Below are 16,757 nucleotides of genomic sequence, written 5' to 3'. Positions count from 1 at the left end.
CAGTGAAATAAAGAGATGCTTGCAGTGCTGCAGGAAGGACAAAAACACCAAGTGATGAGGCACACAGGAAAATATGGAAAAAGGTGTTAGCTGCATTTCATTTACTTTTTGCTTTTGGATTGGAAGAGTATCTTTTCCAAAAGATTATGTCTGTAAAGCTTCTACACCCTGTGGCAGAAAGGCTTGGAATAGAATGGTTTTGCTTGTGTTCAGTTTCATGTAATGACACCTGCCTTGCTCTCTGCTTGAGCTCTCTGCTTTGAACTTCGGGTTCCTTGGTAGGAATCGTAACATCCATATATATATATTCACTTATTGGTGCTTAAATGAAAAGCATATGCAGTGGCGGTTTTATTTGTAACTTAGGTTGTTGTCTTTTCAGTGTATCTTTAATTAGAAGTGCCTGCTATCTTTCAGACATGCTCGTCCCAGGACCTCAGCATCCAGAATGTGGTGCTACTTCTTCTCAAGCTTTTGTTAATGCCAAATTATTTAAAGCAAAAACAATTAAAAGGGAGGCTCTCTTTTTAGATTTAGCCTTTGTTGAACAGTGCTGCCAGAAATCCTGCATTTTGTCTGAGCTGGCTTTATGTAATGGCTTCTCAGTGGTATTACCATGGCGGCAAGGAAGCAGATGTGATCAAGTGCAAGTGATGTTTGTGTTTAGTTCCCCTGTACATACCCAAAGACTTCAGAGCTGGATAACTTCTGAGCTGCAAGGTCCATATCCCCACACCCCACCCCCGGGTTAGAGATCTGCATGGAATTGTTTTCTGCTTAATCTCCATTGAGGCAGGTGCTTCAGAGTAAGTTGTGACAGTGTTTCATTCTCTAGCGCTTAAGCTGCAGAATGGATGTTCTGCAGTCGTTGGCATTTTACCTGGGGAGAGGGATGAGTTGTGAGAATTGCTTCACTTGAATCCCCCTTAGGGCAGGTAAACCCTGTTGGTAAGTCTGTGTCCTAAGATGAGCCACAAAAATGTGATGTTTCTTAGCTTTCGTGGATGGAGAAGTGAGAGTCTCACAAATAAACAAAGGCTGTTCTGCCTCTGAGCTTGTCAGGCTTTTGAGCTGAATAAATAAGTGCTGTTTTGCATTAACTAGAGCAGATGTTGCTGCATGAGGACACGCTTCTCAGTCGTGAGGAAGATGGACTTGAGTTTGTCTTGGTGAACTAAAGGAATTCAGGTGTGTAGCCTCAACCTGCCTCCTTAAGATGCCATTGTTACCCATGCTGAACTATTCACACACTACATTTTCTAGGAATGCTAAGTTTGTAGGTGAAATCCATAAAAAGCAAAGAGAATGTGTTGCTGAAGGTGGTATCTGCCTCACGGTCTTTCTTGCTGGAGTGGCTGAATTGGAGCAGTAGGAGCTGTATTTGGTAGGTGTTGCTATGAATTCTGAAAAATACTATGCCATGTTCTGGTTGGTTGTGTCAGTACTATGTCTTCCAGAATACAAAGGCACTTCAGAGTGAGCGTTTGAAGGGATGTTTCTTCATTAAGACAAAATGCAAATACTGCGTGACCTCAAAACAGGGGAAATATTGTCCATGGAGTAGAAAAAGGGAGTGCTCCCGTGTGTAGTAAAATGAGGAAGAATTCTACAATTGCTTCCTATTCCAAACATGACACCAAAAAAGCAGTAATAATGTAAAGGCTTTAAACTGCCAAGGAGTTTGACCTGCTTACATTAAATTCTTGCCCTGGATTCTTTTCTAGAGGAGTCTCTCTCCTTTCTCTGACGGAGACTAATCTTCAGGGGCTAAAGTTCGCTGCTGTTCCATTTCTACATGCGTTTGTGTGAGCATGGGACCCCGAGAGACAGCAGTGTTAGTGCTGTAACTGAGCAGAAGTATTCATAATCTCAGAGGTGAAAAGCACACTCAGGATAACAAATGTATTTGTCTTTTTAATAAGCTTTTAGGAATTGTTTCCCTTTGTCTTTTCCCCTCCCCAGGCAGAAGTGAATTCAGGAAGATGGGACTACCGTGTGATAAAGCTGACCCACTGTGCTGCCGCTCAGCATTTTCTCATTTGCAGGGAAGGCACTCCCTCCTCTTTCCCATAAGTCTGTCCCTATCCTTGCTCTTTTGATGGGTTTATACAGGATTTCCTGCTGAGTCAATGGAGGAGGAATGCAGGGAGATAGCGGTCTGGCTTTACGCAGGGAGCCAGAGGGTGTTGCAGCTCGGCGGAGGCAGAAGTCAGCACTGCCTTTTGACTTATGTAAGTGGCGACTTTTTGCTGTATAATTAATAATTGTAATAAAAGCACATTTACATCCCATTGCACCAATACCTTCTCTGTGGAAACATTTGAGAGACGCAAGGTCCGGACCCAGTAACGTTCTTGGGGGGGGGGGGGGGGCGGGTTCACCCCGCCCATGAATTTAGGGAGCCGCAGACCTGATGTTTTTTTCCTGCAGATGTATGTTCACAGAGGGAGCTCCGAGGGCTGCGGCCCCCAGGATCCCAGCCCGCTGCTGGAACGGCTCGGTGGCCCCGGAGGCGCTGGGGACAGCTCGGGATATCCTTCCTCTGTAACCGCTAAGTACATTCCCCCGTTTAGTAAAACCCCCAAAGGGTGCCCCCCTCTTTCGGAGGGCGGGGGGGGGGCCCAGCGGAGGCCCCGCTTCCTCCCAGCGGGGGCAGCTCCCGGTCCGGTCCGGTCCGGCCCCGCACGCCGCGGTGCTCGGCGCTGCACAGCGGGACGCGGCGGGGCAGCCCTCCCTCCTGGCCCCGCCCCCGCCGCCAAGGGGCGGTGCCTGGTGTGGCCGCGGTCCAATGAGGCGGCGGTCACGTGAGGGGAGGGCGGGGCGGCTGTCCGCTCCCCCATTTCCTGTGGGTCACGTGGCGGGTGCCCGGCGTTGCCTTGGCAGCGGCGGAGGCGGCTCCGGCTCTCGGCGGCCGGCGGCGGCGGCGGGCGCTCCCGGGGCGCCGCGCCCGACCCGGCTCGGCCCCTGGCCAGCCAGCGCGGTGAGCCAGGGCCCGCCCCTGCGGCCCCGGGGTGGGGGGGGAAAGCGTCGCATCCTGGCCGGGTCGGGGGGGGGGGGGTGTCTCCTGTCCCGGGGGCTGGTGTCTCATCCTGCACGGGGTGGCGGGTCCCGTGCTCCTGGGTAGCGGGCTTCATCCTGACCGGGGTGTTGGGGGGGGGGGGCTCATCCTGCATAGATGGGAGCATCTCCTGCCCGGGGTGCTCTGGGTGGAGAGGGTCTCATCCTGCCCAGGTGGAGGCATCCCATGCCCGGAGCGCTGCTGGGGGAGAGTTGGGCTTATCCTGCCTGGAGGGGGCTTCCTTTGCTCGGGGTGGTGGTGGGGGGGGACGTGCCTCTTCCTGCCCAGGTGGGGGGAATCCCCTGTCCGGGGTGGTGGGGAGGGATATGCACCTCATCCTGCCCAGCTGCGGGCAATCCCCTGCCAGGGGCGGTGGGTTTGTGTGGGAAGGGTCCGCTGTAGGCAGAGAAGGGGGGGGGTCCCGTCCTGCTCAGCGGTGTTTTGGAGCTCCCTTGGGATGCAGAGGGCAGGCCAGCTCTCGGGGGTTGTATCCTGACAAAGGGATCGTCTCGCTGGGGGTGCTGTAGGGGAGACACCTGTAGCCCACGGTGCAGGGAAGGCCCTGACCCAGGGTACTGTTGGAAAGGGCAAATCCCAGCTGTGGGGAGGGAGCAGATCCCATCCTGCCTGAGGAGTTGCAGGGGATCCTTGGGATGCTGGACAAGGATCCAGTGGTAGGAGGTCGCATCCTGCCGAGGGAGGATCCCCTGTCCAGGGTGCCTTTGGAGGAGAGCATCCTAGCTGTGAGGGGGTCTCATCCTGGCCTCGGCGATCCCCTGTCTGAGGGTGCTGTTGGAGAGGAGATCCTCGCTGTGTGGGGTCACATCCTGCCCGGGGTGTGCTGAGGGTGGCTGGGAAGGAGGAGGAGAAATCCCCTGCTCAGGTGGTGGCCTGTGAGTAGGATCCCAGCTGTGGTGGTGGGGTGAGGGGGTCACACCCTACTTGGGGGCTGATCCCCTGCGTGAGGGGCACTGCCGTAAGGGTGGTCACAGCTGTGGGGTGTTCATACCCTGCCTGGGTGGTGTGACATCCCAGGGGTGCTGCTGGGGGGGGTCCCAAGCCGGAAGAGAGCATGGGAAGGGGTTCCCCATAGCAAAGAGGGCCTGAGCTTGGGTGGCCCAGAGTAGCAGAAGGAGGAGTAGTGCGGCCTGGGTTTAGGCTTAGCCATGGTGTGCAGGGTCTTGAATGATAATATACAGGGGAGAAGGGCGCTGGTACAAACACACTGATCAGTCTCGGGGTGTGGGACAGAAATCTGGGTCTGACGGGGGGGCTGGCTTCCTGAAGCCAGGCAGAGGAGCTGACAGTACTGCTGAGACAGCACTCTGTGGGCGATTGTTCAGGGCATACTGGAGGCGGGAGGGAGATCCACATATCTCAGCCCCGCCGGCGTCTGCTTCATTCCCTGCTGTGAAGAAATCCCCGCACGTGCGCTTGCAACTGCACAGGGCCAGCTGAGATGTAAGGCACGGTAAAGGCTTTCCCCACTACGCTTGCGGCTCTGAAGGACAATGCTGGACAGATTAACAAAATCAATATGAGGTAGCAATCACAGAGAGGTTTCTGTCTTCAGCGGTGTGAAATGAAACAGGGTCAAATGCATTGGTGGTGCAACGGAAGGGAGTAAAGACACAGCTGGGATGGACTTGGCCGGAGCTGGCTGTTAGGCTGAGGAAGAGGTCCCCTGACGAAGCCCTGATTCTCCATCCAAAACTCAACAGCTCTGTGCGGTAAAAACCCTGTAGGACAGTTATTTCTGTAAGAGCAAGTGTCCTAAACCTTTAACGTTGCAGGATAGGAACATGAAATCTCCAGAATAACTCTCCCCTTATGCAGATAACTGGCTGAAAAATATTTCCAGAGTAAAACTGCTTAAGATACAGTGCATGTAAAATGCTTCCTTGGTCTTGTGTTTCAGCCTTTGGAGCCCTCCACCGAGTCCCTCCATGTCTGTAGCCACCAAGGTGAGTTTGCTGTCCTGTTACTGCTTGTTTGGGTTACGTTTGTGTTTATGGATTTTATTCTGAAGTTATTTACTTATTTGGGAACATTTCTTGAGCTGCTCCAGAGTGAAAATTCATCCTTGTGGTATTTTTAGCTTATTTTTCTAAGGAAAGAAGCAGATGTGATTGGGTACCCTTGCTCTCCCTCTGTAACCTCTGAATTCATTTGTCTTTTCAACGGAATTTGTCCCAGGGGTTGAAGTTTCCTACATACAAAGTTCCTACGTATTTTGTGAAAATAAATTGCAGGGTAGCGGCCATCAGTGTCCCAAATAAGGACAAAGCTGATAAATTCACCCCACGCTATACATTGCAGAATCCACACAGGATGTTGTCACAGGAAACAGCTTTATAATTTTGCTGCTCACAGAATGTTTCTGCTCCAGTCATCCCAGGAGGCTTTGGGGAGAGATTTTTTTTTTTTTCTTCTTCTTCTGTAAAATAGGTGATTCTTGCCTTTTCTGGACACACAGAGCAAGCAGGGAGGTTTGTCCCTGTTACTCTGTTCTTGTTTTTATTGTTGTGTGAATGTTCTTTTATACTTTTTTTTTTTTAATAATTTGAAAACTCCTGAGCAGTTCAGGAGCCATCCTAGAATCCTCCAGGGGCTGTAATAGTGGCCTTATCAAAAACTGCCCAGAAGAAGTCGTCTTGCACTCTTGCTGCCATCCTTATTATGTCTGAGGGGGCTGGAATCTGAAAGCCCACCATGCTCAGGAGGGACAGACAAGTCTTACGACCTGCAATGCTTTATTTGCTGCTGCAGTCTAATCTTTGTTAGTGTGCCTGGAACATCTTTGTTCCTTTTTAGTAACAGCATTCGGAGTTGTGGGCAGTTGGTGTCCTTTTTATCTTTGTCACTTCCTCAAATCTCACAGCAAATGAGGGTTTATTAGCTGTCACTATGTGGCCCGTGTCCACGGAGAGCTGGGTGGAGCAGGGGGGATGCAGGCAGGGCTGGGGCTCCTCTCAAGCGTGGTGCCTGAACAGCGAACAGCAAGGTGCCTGTGACCTTGAGGTGTGGCGCTGGGAGTAATTAGTACCACACCACGTGTGATTCTGGGCATGCATCTCCTCCTCCTAGGAGCTGGTAAGTATTTATGGCCAGAAGGGTCTCGTGTGGTGCAGCTCTGGTGGTGTTACCTGCCACCGCCGTGGTGGTCAGTGGCAGAGTTGTGAATGTGGTGATTAATCAGAGAATTGTGGTTTCTGTTCTTCAGAAGGCTGAGTTAAATGTCTAGTTTCAGATGTTTGTCAGAGTTGAGAAATTTTTGCTTGAAACATTTAGTGAATTCTGTTCTGTGTCTGTGGATGGCATGGAGATCAACCAGAGCCATTTGGCAGCAGCCTGGCTATGTTGTGGTGTAAGGAGGGGGTGGTTTGGACCTTGTACTTGTCTCTGCTGGCAGCTGTGGCATTCACCACCTGAAATAGTCTTGCTGCTTTCTTACGTCTTTCAGTGTAATCTCGTGAATCTAAAGATGCTGAAACTACCTGGAAGGCAGCTTGCTATTCCCCTTGGAATTGTCTTTTCCTTTCCCTGTGCTAAGAGCCACCAGTGGAAGTAAAGGAACAGGATTCTTGGTCAGATGTGGCTGATAAGTGGAGTGTGGGCAGTTCAGGAAACTTCCCACCGCAGAAGCTTGGGGAGTTCATTTGTTAACCCTACACAGCATTCAGCTCTGTGACTATTGGGGAAGTCTTGGGGAAGGACTGTGCCCATCTAAACTGAGCTATGATGCGCAATGGTTTGACTGAATAAAACTGTTTTCCAAAGAAAGAGCAAAAAGTGACTCCCTGAACATGCTAGCCGACATTACTTTGGTACTCTAAGGAGATGCATTTGGAGCCAATCTGTGATGAACTGTGAAATTAACTGTGAGCTTAAAACAAAATTATAAGGTGGAGGCATTATTTCCAAAGTGTCTTTATGTAAAACATTTTTTTTTATTAGCAAGGAAGCATTAAAGGGGAAAGTTAAGATGCCAGCTTTGAAATGAAAAGCCAGATGCTGTGCACCCTTCCTGAATTCCTGCTGGAGTAGTTCCTGGGTTTACTTGTGTAATCTTTCCTAGTTCTCATGGTCATTTTTACCAGTTACAGATGGTCCTTTCTCTGTTCTGTGCCTTGCAAGCGTGATGGTATTTGGTCCATCATTTTTCTACTGACCGAGGGCAACTTTGTTTAAACGTAGCTTTTCCAGTAGTTGATGCTTGTCCTGTTCACTATCTCCTTTTGAACATGACTCTTTTGTTCCCTCAGCATTTTTCTCATCATGAGTTCTGAGTTAAATGTTCCAGTGGATCCTTCCACTCCTGCTTGCTGCTCTGAACCTGGCACAAAAGGCATGGATTATCGGGACTGGGTCCGGCGCAGCTATCTGGAATTGGTCACATCAAACCACCACTCCGTTCAAGCCCTTTCATGGAGAAAACTGTACCTGAGCCGAGCCAAACTGAAAGCTTCCAGCAGAACCTCTGCTCTGCTCTCTGGATTTGCAATGGTATGTGTATTTTGTAGCCACACTTTCTGGATCATGAAGGTTTTGGTTCACTAAAACCATCTATTAATCAGTGTTTGCATCCTGTGAAGAAGCAGGACGTAGTGTTGTTTTCTGAAGAGGCAGGAGGCATCTGCCAGGGGGCTTCTGCTTGGCTGCTGCTGAAAAGTTTGAGGCTGGCTCGCTCAAGGCAGCACAGATATATGAGCTGCCTAACAGTCAACCCACATGCTCCCAAGTCAGCCCTTTAAAAATACTAATCCCCTACCTGCAAGTGATCCTAAGTGCTCCACCAGTGCTAAAGAATACAGGACCTGGGCTCTCCTTTGGGCCCAAGGCCATTTGTAGCTGGCTGCCTTCGCGTGAGGTTGCATTTGGGCGTGGAGCTTCTCCAGGCCACTGTGGTTGCTGTAGTCCTGAACATCATCGTAATTTACGTATGTGTTTTTTCAGGTCACAGTGTCTAAAATAAGGTGGAGGTTGGGTCACAGTCTGCCAGAGTGAAGTTTGCATAGCATGATCAGGGAGATCGTGTTATATGCTGAGGTGTGAGAAGAGGCCCTGCAGCCTTGGACCTGGTGTCAGAGGACTCTCTAGCCTGAAGGGAGGCAAACCTGGTATATTTGTGTCAGTGCTGCCTATTGGGCATAATCCCTGGTGCTTGCTTTGCTCTGTGCAGCACTTGGGTGTTATCTGGAAGCTATCGGCATAGGTGAAAATCACGTCAGGGAGCGAGCAAATGAACAAGACGGAGACAGCGGTCCAGTGCTCGGAGCTGTCCAAGCTGTGGTATTAGCAAAACACAGCCATGCTGTGTCAGTGTGAGCCTCTTCATTTCCCCTCCAGTTCTTGCTTACCGGGAGTGAGAATTGAAATCTGTTTGGGGGAGGTTTTCTGCTCAGGAAATGGGCAGGTTTGGTTGTTCCTGAGGTCTGTCAGATGAATGCGAAGAGGCAGAGGGCAGCGCCTGGGTGAGTGGGATGTGATGTGAAGATGTTGCATCCTGCAGCTCAGAAGCTGGGGGGGAAGACAGATCTTGGGAACTTTCCGGATAGCTTTCCTTGTTTTATTTTAGCTTCTTCCACTGCTTTTTCCTCCCCCAATCCCCCAGCACACGAATCATCTGTAACATTACAACAGTCTGGGATGACAAAGTTGGCCACCCAAAGTGAAGTTGGAAAAATGCAAGCGGGGAATTAAGGGGGAGCAGGCTGCAGAGGAGAGAGGGTGCTTGGTTGTTTTGCGATTCCTCTCTGCTTGCTGACTGCATGCAAGCGATGCTCATAAGAACTTTTCATGCAGCGTATGTTGGTTTGTAACCAAGCTTGTGTGCTGAAATGGCAGAAGGTACCTCCTTGTTTTGAGAAAGTTGAGTGCTTTCCCGTAGATTACTTTCACTGAGAAGCTTTCTTACTCTAAAAAGCCACTTGTGTGCTTGCCCTTTGTGCCTTTGGGTTACCAGAGTTCTGTGTTAGTCACTTGTGACTGTTCTCTTCAACATGATTGTTCAATTAACTTTTCATATTGTTGTGAACTGATCTAGGCAGCATGGTTACACAAGCAGGTGCCCGTGCTGGGGTGTGCTCTCGCTGGCATCACTGGGACTCGGGGAGGGGCTTGCAGCCCACCCGCACTGCGGGGCTGAACTATGTATCTGAAAACAAAGCATGCCTTCTCAACTCACACAACAGAAACTGGCTGAAAGTCCTTGGCAAACACGCAAAATGAACCATTTGACTTCTCTTTAAACTATTTAAAATGCAAGTCAAGTAAACACATAGGTATAAGTAGTGTTAGTTATAATCACCAGCTTAAGATAGTAAGTACACCTGAAATCAGTAACTGTTGGAAATAAAAATTTTTGCAATAAGAAATTCTCTTTACTAGCAAGCTTTTTCCCACCTGATTGTACTGGACCTTCCGGTGAAATCTGCGGTATCTGTTCCTACCAGGTTATTTCTCCACTGGTAATTCGCCATGCAGGTATTTGGTACATGGATGTTTACTCTCTAATAAGAGCATCTATTTGGCTATTGATGAAAGTAGAGAAGTTATTTAGAGTTAAATACTTTCCCTGAAGCCCTGTGTGCATTTAGCAGTGTAAACAAATGTCATACAGGGCTTGGCTATTGCTTTATTTACCTCCGTGTCAGTGTGTTTGATTCAAGCCAGTTCCATATTGGCTGAAGATTATTATGAGCTGATGGATATTTAATCAACAGGCAGTGGCTTTGATCCAGCTCCTTCTGGAAAGGCTGCAGAATAATGCGAACCTTCCTCATTACTCGATGCTGTCTCTGATATTTCTGGCAGAGAGTTGGGCAGATCAGGAGGATGTGGGTCCTTTCCAGTGCCAGGTCTGTTTGGAGGTGGGCTGTAGGGCTACTGCATTTGCCCCAGGGAGACTGCAGATGAATGAGATTTAGAGGGAGCGTAGGAAACCTCCTTAATAATTTTCCTGATGAAAATAAGAGCTATTGCTGCTAATCAGTCTTCTCAGTGCTTGTCCAATTGCTACAGGATATGTGTTTGATTTAATAAAAAAAAAAAAACAAAACCAAAAAAACCCAAAAACCCCTGACCTAACAGATCTACTGGAGTGATTGTTTTTACAAACTGCCAGACCATCTGTGTGAATGTAACATGGTTTATGTTAAGCCATTTGTCATCCTTTTGCTTGATACTATCTATCCTGGTCTAAATTTCTCAGGATGAACATCACCTTTGTTGTGGACAATCTGGGCTATACTGGTCTAAAAAAAAAAAAAAACAAACAAAACCCCAACATAATTGCATGTAATTTAATTGCAGTTTAATTCTAAAATGTTCTGAGTACTTGGTCCTTTAGCAAACTTGTGAGCATGGAGTTCAACAGGGTGATTCTCGAGCTTAAAATTAAGCCTATGCTGAAATATTCTGCGGCTCAGCAGAGTGCTCAGTGCCTTGCAAAGTCAAGCCCTTGACACCTTGGCTTCTGGGAAGAGGTTAAAATAAAGGGGGCTATTATCACGGAAGAGTATAATTGTATCAAACATGACATATTAATAGTTTTACAGACTAAGCAGCATATTTAATGATTTTTAAATGGGTTATGTCAGCTTGTCCTCTTTCTCTTATCCCGGTCAGAGAATGACATGATAGTTTGTACAGGGTAAAGCGATAAGAGCTCACTTACCTTTCCAGCTCTTGTTCAGGTTAAATGAACTGTTTTTCTGCCTTGCTGCCCTATCTGGATTGTTGATGTTTTTCCCTGAAATACCTCTTACTGAGCCATCAGTCAGTGTTAAAAATTCATCACATTGCACAGCTGAAGCTAGCCCTAGGGAATAGGTTAGTCTGGGAGGAAACATCCAATTAGCTCAAAAGTGCTGCTCATGCGAAGGATAACAAGTAGAAATTGATATGTTGACATCAGCCAGGCTTTCAGCTTTAATATAAAGCTATAAATTGAACATGCAGGTACAATTTCTATTCAGCTTGCTGAATACTATGTCTCTGGGTATTACAGCACCCAATAATGAACAATATACCTGCAGCTTTTCCTGGCTGATAGGGTGTGACTGACAATCACAGCACTGTACAAATTCACTGTACAGAACAGTGCAGCAAAGAATAAGTCTGATCTCCTTCTTGAATCAATATAAGGGGAACCACAAAGAGAACATATGCAAGGCAATGTGTAATGTGTTTTAATTAAATTGACCTTGCAGTGGATGGTGAAGCCAATCCTGCATTATTATTTTCTCCACTATACAACAAGAACCACTGTAAACTGTGAACAGGAACTTTTAAAAAAACAACAGAAAAGTAAAAACCCCACATGTTCATAATCAGAACAAAAAGCTGGGAATGTCCAAGAACTGTCATGGTATTTTTGTGTCTCTAATATCCTAAATAGTTGATGTACGTATAAAATCTGGACTTGTAGAGATTGACCATTTGCTACCACAAACACATGTGTTATATCTTGGTTGCTACTAAATTTGTTCAGACTTGACTGTGATCCCCTCATTCAGGCTGCTGATGGTTTCAGAGTAAATGCAGGTAAGGCAGCAGTCATGCCAATGTAGGCACTTGCTTCCATCCCCTTTAATCATTTTCAGGGCTACCAACAGGGAGAGCATGAGCGTACCCCTAATCTTCCAGTGCCCAAATAATATTATTAACAAGTAATGACAGAGCGAATGGTGCAGATTATTATACAGAGTGTGAAATGGCTGCTTAGTGGTGGTCTCATGCGAACTCTGGATAAAGTAATCATGAGTCCTTTCTGCAAAATCCATCTAGCCCCCAAAATCGAGCTGCTTGTTCAGACTTTGCCTTCTTGAGATGGTCTTGAGGCAGGCATCCAAGCATCGGCTTCTCCTTTCCTTAACGCATCTGGCAAGCTCTGCCACGATGGAGCAGCAGGTCACCTGGGATCACCAGAGGTTGTGCCTGCTGCCAGGCAAGTAAGTATCCATGCAAATCATGAAGTGCAGCCGCAGATCCAAGCAAGCCACTAGAGAGCTACTAGAGAGCAATGTTTGATACGCTTGTCCACTGTTTTCGTGGCTTCTCTTAGCGCAAGGTTTCTGCAGTCCTTTCAGGGATGCCACCACACAGAAGTACTATTTTAATTCACAGGTAGGTTAAGTAATTTTACCAATTCTTATGCTAAACCAGTTAACAGGCCTAGGACTCCAGTTCTGATCTCAGAAGAGCCCCCTGCTCTCTTGTGCTTATTCTGCTTGTTAAGCTTTATTTGATTCAATTAAAAATAGAGAGCTTTAGAGACATGCTATATGATAGCTTTTATTTTAAGAAGACAGATTTCTATCTGAATCGTTGGTTGTTGAGCACGCCCATAAGCCAGTAGCTGTCCACTTCTGCTGTGTATATCAGTAAGTTATTAGCTCTCAAGGGAGAAATTTGAGGATATAAATAACTCGTATCTGGGCATATTCATAATAAAAACGAACATACAATGTTCTGAGAATAGAAAGCAGCTATTTTAACTATGGACTAACTTAAACTGTAAAGTAGCTTGTGTGCTTCCCATGGGGGGTGGTGAAACCTTGCTGGCTGCTGGCCAGAAGAGCTGCTTGCTTTTGCTTTTCTTTATGCGCCTGAAGTTGAAACTTCCTGCACCGCAGCCACAAGTGATGAGCGGATGGAGAATGTGTGATGGGCGGGTGGGCTGGCTAGCAGGCTGTCAGCTGCCTCCGAGCTCCACTTGTTGTCTAATGAGTTCCTTCTGTTGTGTGTTTGGTTTGATGCAGTTCGTATGGCTCATGGTTGCAAGGAGAGATATGTTATTTCAGAAAACTACAGGGCAGAAATGTACACATGAGCTTTCAGAAAGGCCAGGCTGCAGACTGCATCTTCACTGTACGTCTTCATGGGAAACAGAAATGATCCATCTAGGCTGCCATTCTAAAAAGCACTGGAGTGTGTACTTGACCTTAGGTGTTCTTCAGTAAAGATGCTTTCCTGGATGAAAGCCTTGAAAAGAGAAAACTAGCAGCTGTTGACAAGCTTTTTGTTCCTTTCCCCCCAGGTTGCCATGGTGGAGGTGCAGCTGGAGGTACAGTACAAGTACCCCCAGATGCTGCTGATTGCTTTCAGTGCCTGCACAACAGTGCTCGTGGCAGTTCATCTCTTTGCCCTTCTCATCAGCACCTGCATTCTGCCTAACGTGGAAGCAGTGAGCAACATCCACAACCTGAACTCCATCAGTGAGTCCCCGCATGAGCGCATGCATCCGTACATCGAGCTGGCGTGGGGCTTCTCCACCGTCTTGGGGATCCTCCTTTTCCTTGCGGAAGTTGTGCTTCTGTGCTGGATAAAATTTCTGCCTGTGGGCTCCATCCCGAAAAATGAGACCACCAACGTTGAGAAGCCCAGCGGCCATGCAGGTTGGCAGTCAGCGCTGGTCTCCACCATCATCATGGTCCCAGTGGGTCTGATTTTTGTCGTCTTCACCATTCACTTCTACCGCTCTTTGGTGCGGCACAAAACGGAGCGCCACAACCGAGAGATCGAAGAGCTTCACAAACTGAAAGTGCAGTTAGATGGGCATGACAGAGGCATGCAGGTAGTGTGACAGAGGCAGAGGCTGCTTCCAGCAAATCTGCTCAGCTGAGGCTAAGAGCAAAATACCTGTTTTGCTAGTTGGTGAGACGCACCAGTGATGGATTGTCTTGAGGCTTAAATATGTAAATGCTAATTGCCTGCCATATATAGCTGTGGGTTCTAGTGCTGTTTCAGATGCTGAGGTCTCTGGCCTGTTTCTGGTCCTACACACTTGCGTACTTAAGTTGACACTGTCATGGAGTTCAAGATCAAAACTTTATCTACCTTAACATTGTTTCAGGTAGCCAAAAATCTGTATTTTTTACAAAGGCAATATTCTGTTGCCAAAAGTAAAACTGCATCAGCTGTCCAAAAAGCCAGTGTGTGTGTGTGTAGGACCTGTCTTATGTGTCAGAACTCCCTGGCTGTCAGTGCAGCAGCAATTAACTGGCAGCTCGTTTCTAGAGCTGAGCTGGTTAATGTGGGTATCTGCTGGTTAATGTGGGTATCTGCAACTGACTTGAGGATGTCCAGGAAAGCGCAATAGAAATGGCAAGTGTTGATCACCTTTGTTCCAAAGCAAGTATTCCATAAATACATAACCAGAAAGAAATCAGCCTTAGCTCTTATGTTCTTTTCTTGCTATTCCTTACTACATTTTTACAGCTGGGGAGGTAGAATTTTGAATTGCAGGAGACTGGGAAGTTCTGTCGTACTTTTTTCAGCAACATCTGTCACTTTAGACTGAATGAATGCCAAGATCATGTGTTTTTTCCCAATAAGAGACAAGAGTGCCCAGGGAAGGCTTACAGGTGTTTTAGTTTTAACAAGGACATTCTTAAAACAGAACAGTGACAAGGAATTTAATGAGACAAAACTTTGAAGGACTAGAAAAGCAAGTTTCAAGAAGGTAAGGAGTGACAGCATATAGCATATTGTAGAAATCTGTCACTATGTCATCTTCATTTATGTATTGTTGTAATGCCTTTTGCCTGGTTTGCTGGAGAGAACAAGCCCCAGTCCTGCGTGTTTCATCAGTTATTTGGTTGTTTTTGTCAGCTGTAGCATTCATCTGTCAAAAACGAGTGCTTCCTTCTCCCTCCACCAAAGCTCCTCTGGTGGAACCTGGAGCTGTACTGGCGAGTCTGATGGAGCTGGATCCAGCAGGAGAGCTGTGTGCCATTAAAGAGCTATCACGTTTCACTTGAGCTGACTTTTTTTTTTTTTCAGCAGCAGAGAAAATGACACTTGCAAGTCTGTATTGCTTAGCAAGGGAAGCTTGTAAATTCTATAGCATCCTTGTGAGTGAAAACGTCTGTAAAAATGATTTTATGATTTATGGTAACTTTGTGGAGGGAAAAGAGTGTTTTGCAATCATCAGCTCTTTTAAGGGAAAGTAAGGCTTTCTGCCACACAGGGCTGAAAGAAGCATAAGCACATTTTCTTGGCCCTGATCTGTGCTGATCTCCTGCTCTGCACTCAAACATTGCAGTTTCAGAGTCTCCCAGGCTTTATAGGTTTCTGAAATCATTAAGGATGTTTGTAATGTTCTATTTAACTCTGGTCCCTTATTCCACCGGGATTTGAGAAATCTAATGGCAGTGTATTACATGTCAGTCTCCCAGAAGGGAGAGTGCACGCAAATCCCAGTGCAGCGGGGTGACACTATCCCAATATTCCTCTCTGGTGAGGGCCTTGGGAACCCAACTCTTATCTCTCTTGTTTACATGCGAGTTTGAGCATTGCTGAACAAGTTGCTTAGCACTGTGTCTGTGGCTTTCATCTGTTGTTCTTGCCACAGTTGGCATGTACCATATTGGCTGATGTGCAGCAAAGAAAATAGTCTTTGTGTGCTTAAATGACTAGTCTGTACTTATGCACATACACAAAAAAATAAGGAGTATCCTCCAGGAAGTGGGTGGTCATGAAATTCATACCATCTCCCCAGAAGTCTGCCTTCTCTCCCTCCTCTTTTTACCATAATAAAAATTAAAGGTTTACACAACAAAATCAGAGTTGAGTTTTCTGCCAAGTATTACACATGTAAGCTCTTCTACCAACAAAATTTCTATTGTGAGGCCAGAGCCAGACCAGATAGGATGAATCTCTCATCTGTACTTTGCACTCTCCTTTAACATCAGTAATAATAGGACTCTGTGCGCTGTGGAGCTCAGGAGGTTGTTGAGGAAAGTACAGAGCCATTTTTGCAATAAAAAAAGTTTCACAGTGTGCATACAGTGCTGCAAAAGCAATGCAGCTCATTTGGAAACAGACAAATGGTTCATTTAATTCTTTGCAAATATAATAAACCTCAGCAAATGGAGAAATGCAGCAGAAACTCTGCTTTGATTTTGTAGAATAACTTGGTGAGTCTTTGGGATTGGATGCAAGATGAGTCTCAAGGCAGCACATTTGTGACTGGAGTGGGATCGCCTTACTCCAGCAGGGAGTCTGAGGTACGGTTTGAGGTGGTGTCCCAAGGGTGAATGCACTTCAAACAGAATAATAATGTGCTTTCCCATCTTTGCTTGTAGTTTTGTTTCTTGTGTCTTTCTGGGCACTGAGTTCTCCCTTCTGTGAGAAGCCCATGGGAGTATTTTTGCTCTTTGACTCTGGCATCTGGGATCTCTCTAGGTTACCCATCACCTTCATGCTGTAACTCCTCTCCTTCTTTCCCAACAACAGCATTTGCTTTTCTTGCTCCTCCCTCTCTTTCTCCAACTTGTTTACATTTTCACAGCTGTTGGGTCAAGACTTGTGTTGCAGAAAGATTGCCTGTGGTATCAGCCACCGTAGTTCATCCGTAAATGAGTAGGGACGTTGTACTTGTCCAGATTGGTGTTTCTGTGCTGCTGCGCCAGAAAATCCTCCTTGCTTCTGCTGCTGCCCCCGTGACTGTCAGCAGGATTCCCATCAGTCAAGCCTGGAGATGCCTGCCTTTCCACACCATCGCTGGTGTCTCAGCAGGGCTGGCAGCGCGCTGTGTCACGTCCAGGTTTGCCTGCTGGTGCCTGGCCACGTCTGACCTGTGGTGTCACCTCTCTGTCGTTCCTGGGGCGTCTGTCGTTCCTGGAGTGTCCCAGGTTTCGAGTAGCTCTGTTCCTGCAGTGCCTGCACAAGGGTTCTCCCAAGGGTCCCACCC

At 47.2% G+C, this 16,757-nt stretch overlaps 1 protein-coding gene across 5 annotated transcripts; it reads left to right on the top strand.

The window, feature by feature from the left end:
- Positions 1-118: 118 nt before the first annotated feature.
- On the top strand, positions 119-14,228 carry ORAI2 (ORAI calcium release-activated calcium modulator 2). 5 transcript variants are annotated; one of them, XM_069791413.1, is made up of 5 exons: positions 119-2,231; positions 2,431-2,544; positions 4,977-5,022; positions 7,324-7,564; positions 13,101-14,228. In XM_069791413.1, the coding sequence occupies exons 4-5, from the start codon at positions 7,337-7,339 to the stop codon at positions 13,644-13,646; spliced, it is 774 nt and encodes a 257-aa protein (XP_069647514.1). In that variant the 5' UTR covers positions 119-2,231; positions 2,431-2,544; positions 4,977-5,022; positions 7,324-7,336; the 3' UTR covers positions 13,647-14,228. The 5 variants fall into 5 exon arrangements, with proteins under 5 accessions (XP_069647514.1, XP_069647515.1, XP_069647512.1 ...); XM_069791414.1 differs by having other exon boundaries at positions 2,431-2,555; XM_069791411.1 differs by lacking the exons at positions 119-2,231; positions 2,431-2,544 and adding an exon at positions 2,839-2,980.
- Positions 14,229-16,757: the final 2,529 nt, after the last annotated feature.

The sequence above is a fragment of the Haliaeetus albicilla genome, chromosome 9 (assembly GCF_947461875.1).
Source record: "Haliaeetus albicilla chromosome 9, bHalAlb1.1, whole genome shotgun sequence".
Taxonomy (NCBI): Eukaryota; Metazoa; Chordata; class Aves; order Accipitriformes; family Accipitridae; genus Haliaeetus; species Haliaeetus albicilla.
Note: the sequence above shows the minus strand (reverse complement) of the source record. Positions and strands in the feature narration are given on the sequence as shown.